The sequence below is a fragment of the Acartia tonsa genome, chromosome 9 (genome assembly GCF_053477335.1).
Source record: "Acartia tonsa isolate MP-2025a chromosome 9, ASM5347733v1, whole genome shotgun sequence".
Classification (NCBI taxonomy): Eukaryota; Metazoa; Arthropoda; class Copepoda; order Calanoida; family Acartiidae; genus Acartia; species Acartia tonsa.
In genome coordinates this window covers 10,908,035-10,929,475 of record NC_137268.1, presented here as the reverse complement: position 1 = coordinate 10,929,475, position 21,441 = coordinate 10,908,035, and the positions used below count along the sequence as shown (strand labels likewise).

The 21,441-nt window shown below is 30.8% G+C and overlaps 1 protein-coding gene across 2 annotated transcripts; it reads right to left on the bottom strand.

Moving 5' to 3' along the window:
* Positions 1 to 13,080: 13,080 nt before the first annotated feature.
* LOC145328197 (uncharacterized) lies at positions 13,081 to 20,516 on the bottom strand. Of its 2 annotated transcripts, none has more exons than XM_080171790.1 (8): positions 20,262 to 20,516; positions 19,825 to 19,941; positions 18,856 to 18,949; positions 17,448 to 17,558; positions 17,001 to 17,082; positions 15,765 to 15,813; positions 15,008 to 15,093; positions 13,081 to 14,788 (listed from the first exon to the last, which is right to left on the bottom strand). In XM_080171790.1, the coding sequence occupies exons 2-8, from the start codon at positions 19,890 to 19,892 to the stop codon at positions 13,116 to 13,118; spliced, it is 2,163 nt and encodes a 720-aa protein (XP_080027916.1). In that variant the 5' UTR covers positions 19,893 to 19,941; positions 20,262 to 20,516; the 3' UTR covers positions 13,081 to 13,115. The 2 variants fall into 2 exon arrangements, with proteins under 2 accessions (XP_080027916.1, XP_080027917.1); XM_080171791.1 differs by having other exon boundaries at positions 17,502 to 17,558.
* Positions 20,517 to 21,441: the final 925 nt, after the last annotated feature.

Genomic DNA, 21,441 nt, shown 5'->3' with positions numbered 1-21,441 from the left:
AGTTGGGCCTGATAGTTTGGAACATATACATATGGGATTGAATTGATATAATAGTTATTTATCGCATCGTATTATAGACAGCTTTGAGCGGATAAATAAAGAAACATTATAAGATTAAAACCAGTTTTGTTAGCCCCGATTGCCCTAAGGCCATGACTATCCATTCGAGAAAAATTATCTGTAATACGATTCTTTACATGAAAATTGGGTGGTTTCCCTCAAAGTGCCTAGTTGAACACTGAACATAAAGAGGGCTATTTTTATATATCCACCATCCTCCCAAGAATTTGGGATATCAAACAATCCCCTCTTATTTCCAGCTCAATCAAAATTAAGTTTGATAGGTGGGGGGGGGGGGGGGGATATGAGAATCCACGGTAAACTATGAGCGCTTCGAATCTGCCTTGTAGAACATATGCGCGTCCAGCTCGGTGTACACGTCCTCCATCGTCCAAAAATTTTCATGGGCAAAAAGGTTATTACCTAAGCTTTTTATAGTGGGGTCAAATGTCCTGATAGGTCAAGTAGTTTTGGCTCTATGGCCGTTTAAACAAAGTCCGGATTTATGTGGCGCACCCTGTATATGACTAGACTAACCCCCAATAGGCGAGCACCGGAAAATCAAATTCCGAATTTTGAATGGTTATCTTAATTCATGATAAACATCAAAATATATTAAGTACATAAAAATTAGGTATCAAAATGAATGACATAATGAGGTAAGATTTATCATTTGGTTTCCGTCAGATTTTTAAGCCCTAAACAAATTTTGGTTTTTATTCTTTGGATAAATTCACAAAAGAATACATAGAAATACTTTGACTATAATTTAAAAGGTTGGCATTGTTGTCTTTGACGCATAGGAAACTTATATGAAAAGAAAATTAATTTAAGATGAAGGGATGGAGTCGATAGACTAGAAAAATAGGCTTGAACCAGCCTTGACAGAGTGGTTCAGTTATCGACAAGTACTTTATGGGAAAGCACCAAAAACAGTTTTCTAAAATAAGTCAAACTATCCCAAATCAATTGAGACATGAATTATTAGAGGGAATTCTAAATGACATCTTTCTTCAGTTAAAAATGAGGGAAAGAAGGATAGGACAATGACGGATAAATCATGATATTAATACCAGTTTGTAAGCCATGATCTTCGGCAACTTGGGGCTAACAAAATTGGTTAATCTTCAAATTTTTCATATCAATATCCGCGGAAAGCTGTCTATAATACGATGGGATAAATGACTATTCTAATATAATTATTAGGATTAGTTTTCTTCCTTTGGTATTGAAAATACAAGGATGACAACATCCATACAAATGTAATACAAATTCAAGTTGTTAATTATAAATACTTAAATATGATCAATGTATAGTTATATTGTATAGAGTGAAGTTTAAGTAGCGATGCTACTCTATAAGAGTTTGTGTAAATATGTCCTTTTGTCGGTCTGTCTGTCGGGGATTTGCTGTTTTAAATCTTAGGGGATTCTCAATATTAACTACTACGCTTATAATAATGTAGTAATATGCACAAGCATAACCGTTCTTTATAAAAGCTGCGCTTTTAATGTTAGTTAAACATAAACATAAGTTATACAATTTATAACAATTGTTAATTTGATCAATATTATTTGAAATTTATAAAAGTATGCAAGTTTTATAAATTTTGTTCAATAGATTATCTGTTTTTAAAAAAAGTTTTATAAAGATATTCTCTTATTCGTTGGATAAATGTACTTTAAAATTTTGATTGGATGGTTCAGAGTAGTTGCTAAACATTTCGCAGCGAGAGAGAGGAAGTATAAAAATAGCCTGAAACAATCCCACGACTTTAATTTACCAATAAAATAGCCTAAGTGACCGTTAAGAAGGTATCCTAAAAAGAAGAACCCGATTGGTTCAGTGGTTAGCGAGATTATAAGCATTGAACCTGCCTCTCCCCCCAAAATGTTGATTTACTTCCCTAAATGTATTATAAAGCGTGGCTGGCCTTGTTTGCGAATGATGCGGAAAATTGGCGGTTGATTACTCCTGGCCAGCTGCTGGGGAATGTAGACTGCCAGCCGTTGTGCAATGTGGCGATGAAACCAGAGGACCAGATTTCCTGCAGGATGAAGTTGTTAGAAGATTTGTCTTCCCAGTTTTGGACCTCCTACCGCCAGGAGATTTTGCCGAAGTTATTGAGGTTGTCCAAGTGGAAGGATGAAATGGCAGAGCCGCTAGTTGACGGAGATATAGTGCTGGTTACGAGTACCAACCCGCTGATGAGATGTCTGCGGATGGGCCGTGTGACAAAGATTGAAGAGGGAAGAAAGACTGCAAGAGTCTTGTTCAGGCTGACAGATAAATCTCCCCTGGAAGAACATTCTGTATCAGTCAGGCAGTTATTAAAAATTATGATTAACAATTGATTCTTATTTTATGAAAATTAAGAACATTTTTTTTAGTAAAAAGCTACATTTTCATATGCCTATTTTTATGCCTAAAATAAGAATCAAGCGAAATGCGATTAATTTTTATTCTATTTCATATACTCAAATTTATTTTTATTGAGTCTAATTTCTTTTCAAAAGTACAATTCATTATAAAACTTACCTGAAAAGTTTACCAAAAAAGAATAAATGTGTCGAGGTTGCGTGATTCGATATTTATTCTAAGAAAAAAATCAAGTATTTTTTTAGCAGATTTTTCTTTAAAATTACATATGAATTTCAATCAAGTAAAACATTTTATTCAGAACAAGGAATGATTGAAAATTCATATTTAAATTCTCCATTTTTTTTTGCAAAGATTAAAATTGGTATCTTATCATAATTTCGATGGAAATTCTAACAGAAATATTATTATTATTTTGCTATTATCTAAGTATTGAAAAGTTTTATTGTTGATTAAGATAATTACAGTTCTTATTCATTAAGTTTGAAAAACTTTCTGCCCGAGGATTTTAAATTTTTTTTCTAACTACTCTTTTTGATGCTTAACAAATTTAGTTTTAAGTACCTATAAATCTGAATTTTCTTGTCTAAGATTTATTTCTTTATTTGTTCTTACCATTATTTGTTTACATTTCAACCAGATTTTCGTAGGTACTTATTGATTTATTATTAATGATTTATTACCTATTGATTATGAAATGATTATAAACCATTATAAGTTGTTATATTTATAACATCATGATTAATAGGATTGTCCATTTTAGGATTTTGTGTATGTGATCTTGTGAGTGTCATGTGCCTGGAATATCGTATGGTACGAACCAATCCCCATCCTTCTATCCTAAAATGTGAGGTATTATGAGTCCTAGTGAGGAGTATAATATTGTGTATGCATTTCACGGGGTTTCATTTAGTTAGGAGCAAAAATTGTCATGTTTTTCGGGATGTGGCCATTCTCATGTGATTATGGTGAGTTGAGTTTAGTGAGAAATGTTGCTAGTGCTCAGCGCAAAAAATCTTGAATCTCGTTAAGGAAGTTAATTTGACTTTCAAACGGGAGGTGTGTCTTAACCTCTTTTCGAGGAAGCTTTGTGTTTGTCAAGATCGAAATTAATTTCCTTATTCTATAATTCCAATCCAGAAAAAATGTCGTCTTTGTTTAACTTTCCTTTTCCTAAAGAGTCGCGGCATTTGAATATTGTTTATGTTTGGGTCTCTCCACGTTACTTTTGAATTATATGTGTGTGGATAAAGATTTCGGAGAATTGAGTCGGGCCTATCATTGGTCTCAAAGTGCGTGAATAACCCTAGTATGCCAGGTGCTTTAACCATAAGAACTTCAGGTAGATTTTTCTTCATTTATAAATAGTTGTATGGCATATAGGACGGATTTATTAAGTTTAACGGCTTTAGCCAGCTACACGTGAAACTTTATTATGATTCAAATATTATGTTTTAGTAATTTTTATGTGCTTATATTTATGCATTTAACAATGATCTATTAAACCAAATAATTTTCCTTTAAAGCCAAAGTACCCAAAGATTCTTTAACCATAGAAAAAAAAGATTTTTAAAAAGCAAATAATATTGTGTGGATATAAAAACTGGAATTTTGTATTAATTGATTTTGTAATTTCAGGACTTTGAAATAGTTTGTGTCAATAAATCTATACTCAAACCTGCTGTTGAAACTTGATGGTTCCTGGTGTTGGGGGTTTTGTCCGTAAGACTAAGATCTCTAGAACTTCCCGCAAATTGTTTTTGTCGAAAGAGTTTGAAAGAGTTCCTCATCTCTTTGAATAGGCCCTAGTATAGTTTTTGGCTATTTTCTAACCCATCCATAAAATACAGAGCCCCTAAAAACTGACAGCGAAGCCACTAGTTAACATAGTTAGTAATATTAAATCAAAAAATTTTCCTAAATAAATTCCACCAAATTGAAAATTTCTCAATGAATTTTGTAATAAAATATTGAACGATCCTGAAGAAATCCTTTGATGAAGTAACAGGAGGTCTGTCTGTACTGTAGGATCTCACTAACCAATGAACCAATATGGCCCTCCTTTACTATTTAGCTTCTCATTGGTCTTGAGTAGTTTAATAACTGTTTTGGGGGAGGGTACCACCACCCTTCAAAGAGAAATCGCCCTAATAGAAAAAAAAATTTTTTCTTTATTTTTATTTTTCTAACTGAAATTTAAAATTGGGGGGTTAAATTCCCCTCCCACCCTTACCTCAATTTTCCACAGAGGCCTCTAGGGGCGAAGCCGCTAGTAATAAAATATTGAATGACCCTGAAGTAATAATAAAATGAAAATATTGCTCCAAGGTAATTTAGAGGAGCTCAAAAGAGTTGTAAATCAGTCCTTTTCCCTCTCTCTCTCTCTCTCTCTCTCTCTCTCTCTCTCTCTCTCTCTCTCTCTCTCTCTCTCTTTCTCTCTCTTCTTTTTAGAATAACAGGGATTGAATAATAACCAAATAAATATTATGGCAGTTTTCCTGAAAGTAACTATTCTAGCAAAGATAATTAAATAAAAAAGGGTTAGGTTACACCATATTGGGTTGAAGACCCTCCGGAGGGGTTAATTATCAATAAACTACCCCCACCCCGGCCCCCTCTAAGACTAATTATCTTACTATCACCTGCGGGTGCTCGTAGGATACTATCCCTTATGGCTCTCTTAATCCTTACTTAACCTAGCCTATACCATAAAACAAACATACAACATAACTTAACTTTTGTTTTGTTTATGTTCCATTAGAATAAAAAGTGAAATGCATTCCTTCATTTTATATTATGGATGGAAGAAAGGGTGTAGATTGATTTGGCAATGAGCTCTCCATCCCTGATTCTTTCTCCTCGAAATAGATGAACTGAAATTTAGTTGCCGAATGTGTACGCAGTTTCCTGAGTGTTTCCTTATCATAGCTCAATATTTATTACTAGCTAAAAAAGCTTCAAACTTCAAAAAAAATAACAAAATTTGAAAAATACAAATTTATAATGTATAATGTATAAATCGTTTATACATTCAAATTTTTGTTTTTTTTTGAGGGAAGTTTGAAGATTTTTAGCTAGTAGTAAATATTGAGATAGGATGAGGAAACACCCAGGAAACTGCGTACACATTCGGCAACTAAATTTCAGTTCATCTCGAAATACTCAGGTGTACTAAACTAAACAACGACAAAGATTAAATAATTTTAAATCCTTATAATAAAGTAACAGGATGTTTGTTTGTCAGTACCGAAGGATCTCGCTAACCGCCTTACCGATATGGTTATCCTTTACAATGTAGCTTCTCATAGGTCTTGGGAAGGTTTATAACTATTTTTGGAGAGGTTGCCGCCTGACTGGGTCCTTACTAATTCATTAAAAATATTGTTTAATTGTTATATGCCTCATTAAACTACTTATAAGAATTTTAATATCTTTTTCTTGGGGGGAAAATTGATTAAAAAATACATTCCATACTTTTTAATATTCCTTTAGTGAAATCAGAGTTTTTTTTCCAAGTGATTAGTTTTAATTTGCGCATTAAATCATTTTAACTAACTAGAGCTATGATTGTTTTTAAATCTACTTTTTAAAACAACTCTTAGATTTTTGAAAAGCTTAAACTGTTTTTAACCTATTTTTGAATGGGGGGTCAAAAATATACTAGGACACCTATAGAATCAGACTGCAGAGCCCAAATTTGAATTAAGTCCCCAATAAACTTTTTTGGGGGGATTTAAAAATTAATTTTTAGTGTTGCTGTAATCATTTTGACCGAAGCAAAAGCTCTTTTTTTACTTCGGGTAATATTGTGGCTTACAGAACATTTTTATATAATTCACTTTATATTGATACAATAAAAAAACATTACTCTGTTCATTGGAAATGATTTTTTTTTCCAAAACAATTAATTTCATTGAAAAATCTAACATTTACAATAAAACAAATAATTCTGAAATCTAACCAATAAGGAGTCTTGTTTTATATAATTCTTTACAATTAAAAAAAAAAGTGTTTTCACAAAGTGACTTATTTCCAATGTAGTTAAATATTTTTTATTTAATTAAAATGAAAAGAATGAAAACCATACACATAAAAGATACATACTTTTTAAATCTATTTTAAAAGATAAGTTTGAATAATCTTATTTTATAACACATTTGTATATGTGACAAAAATAAATTTGTTGTATTGCATAAACATTTGTTGTCATTTAACCCTTTACAGCCATTTTTTATGTTTTTAAAATAAGTGAGAGAACACAAACATGTTAATGTTAATTCGTTGATATATTGTAAAGAATTAACTTTTTAGTGAATTTTTATAGTAAAATCATAAGGCCTAATTTTACTCTATACCAGAATACAATATTTATGAAGCAAAACACTCTAAAAGCTACGAATTTTACCCAAATAAAAAAAAACCTTTTGCTTCGGTCAAAATGATCACGGCAACAGTAAAAATTAATATTTAAATCCCCCCAAAAAAGTTTATTGGGGACTTAATTCAAATTTAGGCCCTGCAGTCTCATTCTATTGGTGTCATAGTATATTTTTTATATACGTTTTAAAAATAGGTTAAAAACAGTTTAACAAAAGAAGGAAAATTTTCTATTTTTAAGGTATTTAAGAGATTTATTTTCACAATAACTTCATTTGTCAAGATAAAGTATTCTACAGGGATTGTAAGAGAGAGAGAGAGAGAGAGAGAGAGAGAGAGAGAGAGAGAGAGAGAGAGAGAGAGAGAGAGAGAGAGAGAGAGAGAGAGAGAGAGAGAGAGAGAGAGAGAGAGAGAGAGAGAGAGAGAGAGAGAGAGAGAGAGAGAGAGAGAGAGAGAGAGAGAGAGAGAGAGAAAGATAGAGAGAGAGAGAGAGAGAAAGAGAGAGAGAGAGAGAGAAAGAGAGAGAGAAAGTGATTGAGTTATATCTTTTTCCAACACAAGGCTAAATATGAATTCAACTAGTGACCTTCCAATTAGAATCTAACAAAGGTACTTAGTCAATTATTTAAATTGGGCAGGGTGATTGAGAGAGCATCATCCGCTTGTTATGGGAACACTCTTGGATATTAGGCTAACAGACAACCAACCCTTTAAAGGGCGAATATAGGTTTGATATAATATGAGCTTATATCAAAGGTGCCATTATATAGATTATAAATAACTTAAAGACATTGACATATTTAACTGTATAAGTCTGTTTCTAGCCAAAAACCGATCCAATTCGTTGTTAGTATTGCGTCATTTTGCGTAACCAATGTAGTTCCCTAAGAAATCCAAACATCACTGCATCACACAAGGCTGTGTCTGAAGGTTGAATTATAAAGCTTCTGTTCAATCATAGTCATAATGAAGAGGAAAGGATTTGACAGACATTGGATGCTGCAACTTTTACTTTTGATCAAATAAATTTTTCATAAAATAATTTTGTAAAAGTACATTGAAAAAGTAAGGGCTGAACCACTAATTAAAAAAAATATTTAAAATTTAAAATATTATTTTTTTTGCTAAAAGTTGCATCATGTTTGTGTATGTATAATCGTGTTACGTATTATAATTAGGGTAAATATTTCATAAGGAATTAATCACAGATCCTCATAGAAAAAAATAAATTTTAAAATGTATTATTTACCCTTGACGATATATTTGAGGCACTCTTGCGTAAAATATTTTGATGGAAATTAAAAATGTAATAAAATAATATATAATTAAAACAAATAAACATTTAAATTATCTTATAAGATGCATGCCAATATAACAATCAAATTGATTTAAGAAAAATAGTGAAAAAAAGTCTTGTAAAGGGCTAAAATAAACGGTTTGTCGTCAATCTCATTTATCATATGTCCAATTGAAACAGAAAATTGCAAAATCTACTTAAGGATTTTTTTGAATTTTTAAATTTGGCATAGATATTCTTAAAGTATGAAATGGCACCTTTCATATAAGCTCATATCATATCGAACCTATATTCGCCCTTTAATTACACGAATTTTGTCTGGAAGTCATAATTGTGTATAGTAATGGGTTGCAACTGTTTATGGGCTAAGGCATCCCCCCTACTTTGTATAACTTGCAAGACATAGCAGCATTAAGTATCATTTTTAACGTCCCTAGTATGACGCACGATGAACTAGATTCGAAGCTGACACCGTCCCGATAGCCACCAGGCACGCTATAATTTACGCGAATGCCGCGGGTTATGTAAAACTACAAGAAGACCTCAGGATAATTAAACTATCTCTTATTATTGTTATACTCCTGACTTCGCAGAAAGCCTATAGAACAGATTTTAAGAAAGAACACCTTGATAAATATGATGCACTGTTTAAGGACAAAAAAACTAAGTCTCTCGTATTGGCAGCGACACAATATTTTCAATTCTCGCCTACAAAGGACCAATTTGGCAATACATATAGGGAGATTACCAGGGGTGGTAAAGGATAAGAGATAATTAATGTACATTACCAATGTTGATACAAAAAATAACCCCTTTTGTAGATTACAATTTATTATTGAAACGCTTGGACACTCAACTTACTGAACCAACCAATCAAAATTCAATGAAAGTCACCAAAGTTGTAAATCCAACAAATAAGAAAACTTTGGGGACCAGTGTAATAAACAGCCCCTTGTAGATACCAGAGATATTAAGGTATAAGACACAATAGACGATTAATTAATGTACACCACAAATTATGATTAACAAAATTTAATCTTTTCTGTAGATTAAATTAAAATTAAACAAATTGTGTCAAACCAACCAAGATTTGATAAAAGTATCTAAAGTTTTTAAGCTAACTAATCAGGGTTGTGTTTATGAAACTTTGGGTACCAGAATTATTTTCTGTCCTATGTTCTCTTCCTCCCTGAAGATTACATATACTGTCCACACAGAACTAGATAAGAGATGTACTGAATTTTAGTTTCTGAAAGTGTACCTAGCTTCCACGTCCTATCTCCATTTTTGTTACAAGCTAAAAAAGATTAAAACTTCAACAAAAAATCAAAATTTGAAAAATTTAAATTTTGAATGTATAAGTCGTTTATATATTTTCTCGTATTAATTCGAATCCGGTGGATAGGAACCGGTTCTCATCCATACGAAAAAACTATGTCTACCAGTTTTTTTAGCCGGTGCCTTCGGCACCTCGGGGCTAAAATTAGTTTTAATCTTATAATTGTACATTCTATATCCGCGGAAAGCCGTTTATAATACGATGCGAGAAATAACTAATATCGCTTTTCCCTTTGACCGGAGTAGCTGAAAATAGCGTTTGCAATAATTGGGTTATCTGCTGTATAGCTTTGGAAATTAGGTAAGAAATAGGCAATCCATTTTCAGCACATCAGATAAGAGAATGGAAAAAAATAATTAATTGGATATTTAAGTAACAGGATCTCTGTGTGTACCCAAGGATCTCGCTAACCGCTGAACCGATATGGTTTTCCTTTACAATGTAGCTTTACATAAGGGTTGAGAAGGTTTATGTCTATTTTGGGGGAGTCTAACACCACTCTCCACAGAGAAATCCCACCTAGAAAAAAATTAACCCGCCCTCCCCCCCCAAAAAATTACTAAACAACTATCCTTATAATAAAGTAACAGGATGTCTGTTTGTCTGTTTATGTGTACCGAAGGATCTCGCTAACCGCTGAACCGATATGTGGTATTCCTTTACAGTGCAGCTTCACATAGGTGTTGAGAAGGTTTATGTCTATTTTGGGGGAGTGTGCAACCACTCTCCACAGAGAAATCGCACCTAGAAAAAAATTACCCCACCCTCCCCCCCAAAAATAACTAAATACTATCCTTATGGTAAAGTAACAGGATGTCTGTTTATCTCTGTGTTTGTTTGTGTGTACCGAAGGATCTCGCTAATCGCTGAACCGATATGGTTCTCCTTTACAATGTAGCTTCACATATGTGTTGAGAAGGTTTATGTCTATTTTGGGGGAGTCTACCACACCTCTCCACAGAGAAACCACACTTAGAAAAAAATTAATCCTCCCCCTCCAAAAAAAAGTAACTAAAATATCTATTCTACCTACATATAGGCTTCTAGGTACTTTATACACAAGCGATAATTTTCTCCATATAAATTAATGTCTCCATACAGTATTACAACTAAACACTGAGACCAAATAAGTTATAGATTGAAAATGCTCATTCTTAAGAATAAGGCTTCTTTTAACAAAGCAATACAGTCGGGCGTACGGACAGAATAGAAGAATAGAAAGATAGAATATACATTATTGTAAAGCTCATACACCACAAAAAAAGGAAGACTGAACCCCTTCCCTCCCCCTCCCCCCTATGACGTCAATGTTAAGTTAAAAAAGTGTTTTTGTGTTCCTTATAGTAAATAAATGGTATTCTGCATGTACAAAAAATCAGACGGACAAAAGGACAACCCCTAATTATTTTGTGTTTATGCAACTTATATTATAAGACCAATTGTTATGATATAAAAGACAGCCCTTATGAATTACAGACAAACTAACTTACCAAACAAAAATAACTCTGAAAAACAACATTCTCCAGTAAGGCTTCAAAACTGTTTAATATCCGCTGGATTAGAACCGGTTGTTCCTAGCCAAACTGAAAAATCATTTAGAGCATCGTATTACAGACAATTTTCCACATGTAAATTAAAGATTATAATAACACCAGTTTAATGAGATAGGGCCTTCGGTCCCTCGGTTCTAACAAAACTGGATAATCTCTAAATTCAATATTCGCGGAAAGCTGTCTGTAATAGGATGCTATAAATAACTATTAACAACAAGAAAATATTACAAATATAAATATTTTTATTTAGCAGCCCATATATATTTTTTGACAAAAGAATTGAGGTGGACAATAGATATGATAATTTAAGCGGATTACATTGGATTTGGCACAAACTAAAATATATATTCTTAAAGGATAAATATCAATGAAATAACCCCAAAGGGATACTTTCAATCCTTTAACGGTGAAGGTTTTGTTATTATTACAGTGCAGTGCACTAGTTTTATTATTTTGGAGAAGAAACTATTAACAAATAAATATATATATTTCTTTTAAAAGAAGGTGTATCAACTTTTTTTTTTATAGCTAGCCGGTTCTTTTAGTAAGTAGTAGATGTAAAATTTTTCATAGAATTCAGATATGCAATCGGTTTTTTTGTAGACCTCTTATTTTTTAAGTAATTTAAGTTTAAAAAAAAAAATTAAGTCGATTTTAAGGTACTAAAATGCAACAAAAAAAAGAAAGAAAATGGCCATTATGAACAAAAATAGTAAGATCTTTAATTTGACACCTTACTTTTTCAATTCTGTCAGGTAATTATTGAAAAAATCGATTTTTTAAACCCACGAGAATAAAAACTTTGAACTTAATTTTATCATTTAACAGGTAAAAAAATATGGGTTCATATATACCTTTAGAATCAGAAAAATATTACGAATTCATTGTAAGCAAAATTGAAAAAAAAAGTTTACAATATAGTATATAAACTACAATAAAAGGAATTATATGAAAATATCATATTATATTGTACAGGCAACGTCTTAATTTTTGAATTGAGTATAAAAATGGGAAGGGGGTAAAGAGGGAGTAAAGAGGGCCGGGGGTAAAAAAGGGAAGACGATAGTGTTGCCTGAACAAAAAATACAATTGGCCATTTGTTTAATTTTTTATTTTTTTACTTTTTTTCAATTTTGCTTACAATGGATTCGTAATATTTTTCTGATTGTAAAGGTATATATGAACCCATGTTTTTTTTATGTCTGTTTGAGAAAATATTTAGATCTAAAGTTTTTATTAAACCGAGGTTAAAAAAATAGATTTTTTCAATAATTACTCAACAGAATTTTAAAAGTAAGGTGTCAAATTAAAGATCTTACTATTTTTGTTCTTACTGGCCATTTTCTTCTTTTATTTTGTTGCGTTTTAGTACCTTAAAACCGACTTAATTATTTTTTTTAAAAACTTAAATTACTTAAAAAATAAGAGGTCTACAAAAAAAACTGATTGCATATCTGAATTCTATGAAAAATTTTACATCTACTACTTACTAAAAGAACCGGCTAGCTATAAAAAAAAAAAGTTGATACACCTTCTTTTTCCTTAAATCAGTATTTTTGAATTAGAAATTTTGGTGCTTCCCTCAAAGTTCATATTAAGCACTGAAACCCCCTTAAAAAGAAATTGTTTGATGAGGGCTTTTTCCACCCTATATCCTAACCCTGTGATGCCTAAGACTGCGGAGCCCTAACACTAGAGGGCTACACAGTACTTAATTTAACCTAACCTAAATAGCACTTAAGTGATAAACAAACAAACGAAAAAATACCCTCTCCCCCTTATATTTTAATTCATTTCAAAATGAGAAGGGGGGGGGGGAAATTTTAAGAAAAGAAAATCAAAATCTAACAAAAATAGATATTAGCAGCTTAATTTAACTATGATCATTTCTTAACCCTCACTATTTGATATTACATATTTATCAATAATAAATAACATTCAAAACTTATCTTGAAGGTAATATATTAAAAAATATTTACAGACGAAAATTTTTGTAAAGATTGATTTGTGAGTAAAAAGTAAAATAGAAATTCTATTAAATGCCCATTAAAAATTTTAAACAAATATAGAAGTATTTAGTATTTATACAATACATATTATACATAGATATTTAATTAAATAAAGGTCTTGATATTGTAAATGTATTTTGTAGATTTCTTGGAATTAAAATTTTCGCAGTTTCCATGGCTAACCTTAATACATTAAAAGTTTCTTTGTCTTTAAATTTATTGTCTTTTTCACTTTTCACTTCTGTCGAGGTAATTTCTTCAGTTTCAACTGATAACTCTAAATCATTTAGATTATCTTCAATAATTTCTTCAGAAATAGTTTCTGCAATAATGTCTTTAGTTTCAATAACATCAACTATTGGCTGATTGTTGCTTTCTATAACATCACTTTCTGGAATATAGGCATTCACTAGTCTTTGTGGCCAGTTTTTGACAGGAATAATTGTGGAATGTTCTGTATTATCACCTGAAAAATCTCTTTCTTCTACTGGAATATCATCAAGTGCTTCATCAATGACTGAAGCATCTGGTTGAAAAGCATTTTCAGTGGCTATTTCTAAATCAATGAAATGAACAAAATTGCTTACTTGGCCTTCATTATCTACTTCATCTGGGAAAGAAACATGTCCTTGAGGCCAGATTATCAGTGGTTTGGCAGTGGTTGAGGATTCACTTTTTAGTTCTTCAGGCATAACTACAAACACTTTTTTTTCATGATTAATATTTTCGTCAGCATATTTTGTGTTGTGGTCAAGATCCTCAAATTCTAAAGCAGGAATATCAATGGAAGGAAAAACTACACTTGTGGAAACAGTTGTAATATCAATCAACTTACTATCATTCTTGGGATTATCATTTTCTATGGTATTTTTAGTTCCTTCGTCTATATCAATTAAATGGTCTGTTGTGTAAATATTGATTTCACTTATTTCAGAAGAAATTGTAGTGGCTTCGAAACTATCCATAAATGTATCTTTTTCATCATTAACAGAATCATCTAGCTGAAGATTTTCATTGAAAATTTCTGTAAGTAATTCAATAAACAGTTCATTTTCTATTTCACTTAAATCAGCGCTTGATTCATCAAAAATGGTTGCACTTTCTTCTACTGCTGAATTCGTTGTATATTCAATAGCAGGAGTAGTTAAGTCACTATTATTTTCAGTTATATCATCAATTTCCTCATTAGCTTCACTGTTAATAGTTATTGCTTCACTAATGATATTTTCAGTTGTTGTATCTACATCAATGTGTTCAGTAGTTTCATTTTCTAGTGGTATACTGGTAAGAGTAGTTTCTCTAACATCTAACTGATTAGTTGCTATGCCCATAATAGTTGTTTCTTCTTCCTTATTATTGATTTTATTAGTTGTTATAGGTACATTTGTAGTTGTTTCTTGTTTAATGGTGGATGTTTCTGTAACAGTATCATTTATTACTGATTCAGTTGATGATTCAGCTGGTTCTGCTGTAATTAATATTGAACCAGCTTTGATTGTAGTTGATTGAACTAATTCTACCAACGGCAATGTGGTTTCTATCAACTCTCTTGTCGTAGTTGTTAATTCAATTTGTGCTGTTGATGGTCTTGTTGTTGTTTCAGCTATAGATGTAGTTGTTGCAGTAGTTGTGGTTGTAGTTGTTGCTGAGGAAGTTGTTAATGTAGTTGTGGTTGTAGTTGAAGTAGTTGTTAATGCTTCTGTTGAAGTGCGCAAAGTAAATGTATCAATTGGAGATGAGGATCGCGTACTTTGCTCTGTTGTGGTACTTTCATCTGAAAAAAGTATATTTTAACATTTAAGTAATGACTGGATCATAAAAATGATCAATCAAAATAAGATTCTTATTTATGAAAGATAGGGCCTTTAAGATTTTATTCAAGTAGCTATGATGACAAAAGAAAGGGCAAGATTGCTATTATCTTTATTCTATATTATATTTAAAAAATTTACAATAAAATTTGATAAATTTGCTCAAAAAAAAACATTGTTACCTTTAGCCTTTTCCTTTTTTCTTCTGTTGGCCAAAGCTTTTAATCCAAACAAGGCAAAATTTTTCTTTTGCTTGGTTGCTTGTTGTCTGAAAAATATTTTAATTTAAAAGAAACAATCATTCAAAGTAATAGTCTGAAATTATAAAAGAGCCAGTTGCTTCACGCCAAGCATATAGGAAAACTGCATTTTTTGGGAAGTAAGGCGACATAAAAATATCACAAATCCATCTCAAGGCTTTCATTTAACAATAAAATGGCCTAAAACCAATCTGTGAGCTAAGTAAAGTTTCTTTAAAATGAAGAAATCAATAAAATAAAAACTGCTTTATTTAAAAACTAGCGGTTTTACCCCTATAATGTCTAAACAACCACAAGATCCAGATTAGATTTAAACAAACCAGGTACTTTTGTAAAACTTACTTAAAATGCAGAACAAATAAGAGGTGAATTCTTAAAAAACTTTTTTGGCTCACTGCCTCACTAAAATAGTGAGGCAAAATAGTAAGGCAAAATTATCCCCTGAAAAATTTTAGCGAGCCTCACTAATTTTAGTGAGGCAGTGAGTCAAAAAGTTTTTTAAGAATTCACCTCAGTTCAATATGGTTTGGAGATCTTACCCTATAACATTACTACCTTATATACTAGGATATTTGAGGTTGATAAAAACTAAAAAACAGAAAGACAGAAATCTAGAATTTATAAAATCACAGCCACAAGAAACCTTTGTCTAAAAGTTCTAACTGTAAGAAAAGACTACCTGCACTTTCCATCAAAACCCAGAATTGAGTTGCCACTACACAAATCACCTAAAAAGAAAACCATGAAATAACAAAACAAATAACACACGGTTGGTTTTTTATTAAATGAATAAGTTAGGGTACAATGTTTGGCACTTTCGATATAAGTAAATGATAATAAAAAACCCATAGAATGCGATAATAACTTCAGAAAAATCGAAGAAAATAGTTTTCATACTTAATTAACGTTTTTAAGTTTTTCTTCAAAAAGTTTAGATAAGATGCCTTTAAAAGTTTTATTGACGTAGGGAAAATTTTGTCAAATATTTGAATAAAAAAACAATATAAAACAAAATAAATTATTTTTAATATAGTCACAAAAAGGCTTAATGAGTTTAGGAAATATTTGATTCACTAATAATGTCATTTAAACTCTATTACACAGAATACAGTGTAAAAAGATGTTCTCGTTTTAATTTTCAGTAATTTCAAATGCATTTTAATACCTTTTAATGATTTATTTTTTGAAACATCTTTTTATAAAATGTTATTGATTTTTGAAGTTATATGTTAAAATGTTTTTAAATTTTGTTAACATTTTGTTTTAAATGTAGAAAATTGGTAATTCTAAACATTCAAAAAATGATTTATTAAATTTTCATCACTTAAATTGCATGTTTGATGAAATTTTCAACTGATAATTCAAGAAAAATCGTTTAAGTTTTATTATATTTTACTTTGAAATGTTAAAAAAATATAATTATTGTCAAAAATGTGGAAGTTATACTTTCCTCAAAAAAAGACCTAAAACATGCAAATTAACACGTGTAATGAGATTTTTTTCTTTCAGGTATTCGTTAGAAATAGTAAACATTTTGGTTCGAAGGACAATTATTTATCCATTTTATTTATGTATATAAACAAAAATCTTTGTCTGCTAGAATTTTTTTTTGTTGGACGGATTTGTCGTGGCTGATTGACCATCTAGGGTGATAATTTTATGGCTTTACAAATATAACAATATACATATTACAATATATTGACAGGAGGAAAATTGTCGTTAATTTAGGCTGCTAACATGGACCTCATTTAATGGTTAGTTCCTCCATCCAGTAGGAGGGGATGTGGAAAAGGGAATAGAAAGAGGATGGATAGGGGGTATAGTTATTTTAGTCAGCTGCGAGTAACACTTTCTTAGAGTACATGAAAATCTGGTGCAAATTCCAAGTAATAATATATCTATTAATGTAACTAACCCAGCAAAGATCTTTCTTCAATTAAAGAATCCTCCTCTATTCTGTCAGAAATAGAATACTTCTTGTCTAACACATCAAGTATCTAAAAAATAGATAACATATGAGTAAGAAGCGCAACTTCTCTATAATTATTGTTGTCTGTCCAACTTATTAGAATATTGGTTAATCTTAAAAACATAATTTTTGTACAAAAAAAGTAGCAGTACGTTTGTACCGAAGGATCTCGCTAACAAGTTAACCTTTATAACTTATCTATTCATAGGTTCATGGGAAGGTTTATAATTATTGTAGGGGAGGGTACCTGCCAAGAGAAATTATCCTTAGAGATTAATGATTCCTCCCCAAATATTTTTTTTTACTTTAAAAAAAAACAACTAAAATTTTAGGACAGACTGTCTTTTATTTTTGGTATAAATAAATTAAACATTTTGAATTTAATTGATTCACCTTGTTATTGGTAGGCTCCGAACTCGTATCCCCCGTGAAAATCTTGTTGATTACCTGAAAAAGGCGAGCCGGCGAAAATTTTGACTCTCCATTTTTTATCCAGTCTATTAGTCTGTTTCAAAAATTGTAACTTCAACAAGGATGACAATAATCATAATAAGAAAGAGCTTAACATAATAAAATAATGTTTATGATAATATTATACCACTGGATGTTTCTCAATTAGTCGTTTAAGATCTCTAAAAGACAGAAAAAAGCCTACAACTTTACGATGTTTTCCCCAAAAATGCACTAAAAAAATCCCCCATTTAATTTTTGAAATAAATTAGAAGTATTGGAGGGGGATAGTTTTTCCCTTTTGCCTAACCCCTGCAGTGGCAGCCTAACACTGCGTGGCTAACAGTTACCTAATATTGCCTAACCTAACCAAGCGTAAGGAAAAACTACCCCCCCTCCCGTTGTTTTTCATTTAACAAAAAACCTATTTTTCGCCTCTTATTGTAAAATTGTCCCTGTTAAAATGTCAATGTTATTTTGAATCTGTTATTTGAAAATAAGGATTAAAGTATCATGAAAATGAAAACATGAAAATTTAACTAAATCACGAAATTAAATTTCTCTAAGGTAGTAGGTAATCTTACAAGTCAAGGACACGAAAACAAAAGTTAAATTTAAGATAAACAAGGATGACAACATTCATAAGTAGTAAATCCTAATATTTTTTTAAAAAGATTTATAAAAATATAAATTTTTGTTGCACAGATTAACAGAAAAATTAAGCATCAGAAAACTTTGGTTATTCCCTATAAAAAAGCAAAACTCCGTGTAGACAATAAAATTTATATATAGTAGGTAGGGTTAATAACATATTATCATTAGAGTAAAACACTAGAGGGAGAAAGGGTTAAATAACTGTATATCCCCATCACAACCTCCTTGTGCAACCTTTCTATTGGGTCATTGAAAATCAACCAATGGTTTCGCTTATATTAACACAGCCAAGTAGCAGAAAATAATTTAGAATCAGAAGAAAGAGGCCTTTGAAAAAGGAAGGGAGGTTGTTGTCTGTATATACATACTATAGATCTGTTATATTATCAATCTGAGTCTTCTAGAGAATTACCAACAGTCCAGATGATGCTCCTTGCTACATGGAATCTTTACAAAAAAATCAATCTTTTATATTCTATAGTAACCAACACAGACATACAGATGGACATTTTGAGTTATAAAGTAGATGCGCTCAAAATTATAAAAACCTTTTTTTGTCTGACAACACATGAAAAAAAAGTGTTAGTTGATAAATGTATTATTATCATTATTTTTACAAGAATTGTAAAATATAAAAAGCATTATTTTTTTATTAAAATCATATCTATAATTATCAGGGAAGCTTAAAGTTACAATTCCTGGCGTGTTTCAGAGAATCCAGTGATGTTTCCAATAAATGTTGAAATCTATCTACCAAAGTAGGTTTTAATGGGGAGAATCCAACTCTTTCTCTGAAGCAATTCAATAGGAAGTTATTAATAAGAATTTTATTACTTTTACTTATGAATTTGAAAATTAAATATTACTATATAATACGCAACCCGAAGTGTCCTATTGGCTTTGCTTTTAGCAGGGCTCAGCAGCCGCGCGTCAACTTTGGTAAAATCGTCTTATTATAAGTTTAAGATTCAGCTAGATAATTAAACACCTGTTCCTAAACAGACCATCCATCTTTTTGAAATTATTTTTACACAAGCTGGTTTAAATTAATTTGAGGCTTATGCGCGGCTAAGGCGAGACTGCAAAGCCCTGGCTTTAAGTTTTGTTGCAATTAATTCTTTTATTTTTACTTTTTTCCTTAAATACCGTCTTTTGTTTGCTTGAAATTGCTTTTTTACTTTTGGACATAATTGAACTTGTTCTACCTAGTTTTGAATTATATCAACCTTTTTGGGAGTAGATTTTAATAAATTTTTTGGCACCAATTTTGACACCAAAGTTTATTGATTTGTGTTAACTAAAACAAGGATGAAAACATCAATAACAGCAAAGCTCTGTAATAGTAGGACAAACGAACATTAAAACTTGAATAGTAAACAAAAATGCAAGCATATTTTTGGGCTAATTGTACTACGTTGTCTTAGGAATCAGTGTTTCAAAAATCAGATGAATAGGATAATTACATCAAATAAAAGTACGGACTTTCGGGTAACGATTATAGAGTCTCTACGATTCAAAAATCTTAACTAACTGTTAAAGGAATCATCATGCATTGTTTAAAATGGACATGACAGTTATAACATGTCTAAATTAAAGAATAAAGCTAACTAACGGACGGACGTATGGACCGACCCTAATTATAGAAAAGCTTCGCTTTCAAAAATACCTGTTAATGACTGGAACTTGAAAAGATGAATTGATAATCAAACTGTAGATTAATACATAAAATAACATTTTTGTGTTTTATTTGTATAAAAATCATCCATTAGACAGCATTGTAAACCTAAAAAAAAGAGTATTTTTAAACAAAGTTTTTGAAAGAAAGTTATTGAAACCAAATTTTCAAAGTATTTGATATAGTTAATTAATATAAGTACAGAATGATCTTCAGAAGTCTGAAAAAACCTGTCTAATTGTATAAGAAATTTTAGAGAAAAAATAATTTAATATTCAGTTTTTAACTTTCTGATTCTTCATTATTGAATGCTTGAATCTATTGGGTCGGTTCTAACATGATCAATTATTCGTTCAGATTTGTTCGTTATGCTAGACGTTTAGATACACTTAAAATACAAATTAGCTTAGCTTAAAAAAAATTCAAACCTTCTCGATTTGCAGACAAAGCAATATTGCAATAATTTTTGGCAATTAGATTGCGTCACTCATACATAATTATTTATTCTTGTATTTCAAGAAAAACTTGATTTTTATGACTCATGACTAACTTTCAATCTTTATTTATTTATTATTATATTTTTTTCACCATAGGATATAGATACAGTTTTTGATTGATTTTTTAGTTCACTATCCACTCTAAAGCTCTTAACATGTATCTTAACCAAGAGCCAAAGAGCAACTAATAAGACCTAAAACCACCTATATGGGCTAAATATAATTCTTAAAATATTTATACTAGAACAATATATTTTAAAATTAAATAGATTTATTTTTGCTTTTTAGTTGTTATGTTATGTTTTTAGGTTTACTATTTTTTTTAAAAATTAATATATAGCCCTGTTTTATAAGTCTGAAATCCCGATATCTATTAAAGAGGGTATATATTATATTGGTATATATATCTATATACCCAGGGATGGAGGGGACATTGATCTGTTTATTACACTAGTCCCCAAAGTTTTAAAACTACATCTTCTTATTCGTTGACTTAACAACTTTGGGGACTTTTATAAATTAGTTGGTTCATTAAGATAAAGTCCAAACGTTTCAACTACTAATTGTATTATTTAGAAGGGGCAATTTTGTGTATCATTATTGGGGATGTACATCAATTTATCGGGCATTGTCTTATCCCTGTAGGTCCTTGCTATGTACCACTTGTATTGAAGTGGTATATTGACTACTCATGTTTTCCTTTACAGCCTTAAATGACCTGTTGTGGGACTCAAAGATTAATTTCCCCCACCTCCCATTTTTTAACCTCCCAGCTTGCTTGCAATCTATTGTGACCATTTTCTTAAAGGATTATATCCCCCCCCCCCTCTTCTATTTAACCCTACTCCTATTGTATTTTTATTTCTCTTTTATTGCCATTGCACTATAGTTCCCCATTACTAATCCTTTTGCTAGACATATGTGTTTTTATAATTTAGGTGAATAGCTTCTCTTTACTTTACTTTATTCGTAAGATTTATATATAAACAATAAACATTGACAAGAACGATAAATCCCAAGTGTAATAATGTCATTCAAATAAAAGCCTTTTTTTCACACAAATTTAAAAAAAAAAATGTAATGTAAATGGATTTATTTTCACATTAATTTT

What these genes read in the sequence shown, in the direction of transcription:
- LOC145328197 (XM_080171790.1), bottom strand. Translation starts at nt 19,892, where the DNA reads ATGTTATTTTATGTATTAATCTACAGTTTGATTATCAATTCATCTTTT. An exon ending in ATTCTCTGAAACACGCCAGG is followed by an intron (nt 17,559 to 18,855) that starts AATTGTAACTTT and finishes TTTTGAAACAGA; the next exon opens with CTAATAGACTGGATAAAAAA. An exon ending in GGTTTTGATGGAAAGTGCAG is followed by an intron (nt 15,094 to 15,764) that starts GTAGTCTTTTCT and finishes AATATTTTTCAG; the next exon opens with ACAACAAGCAACCAAGCAAA.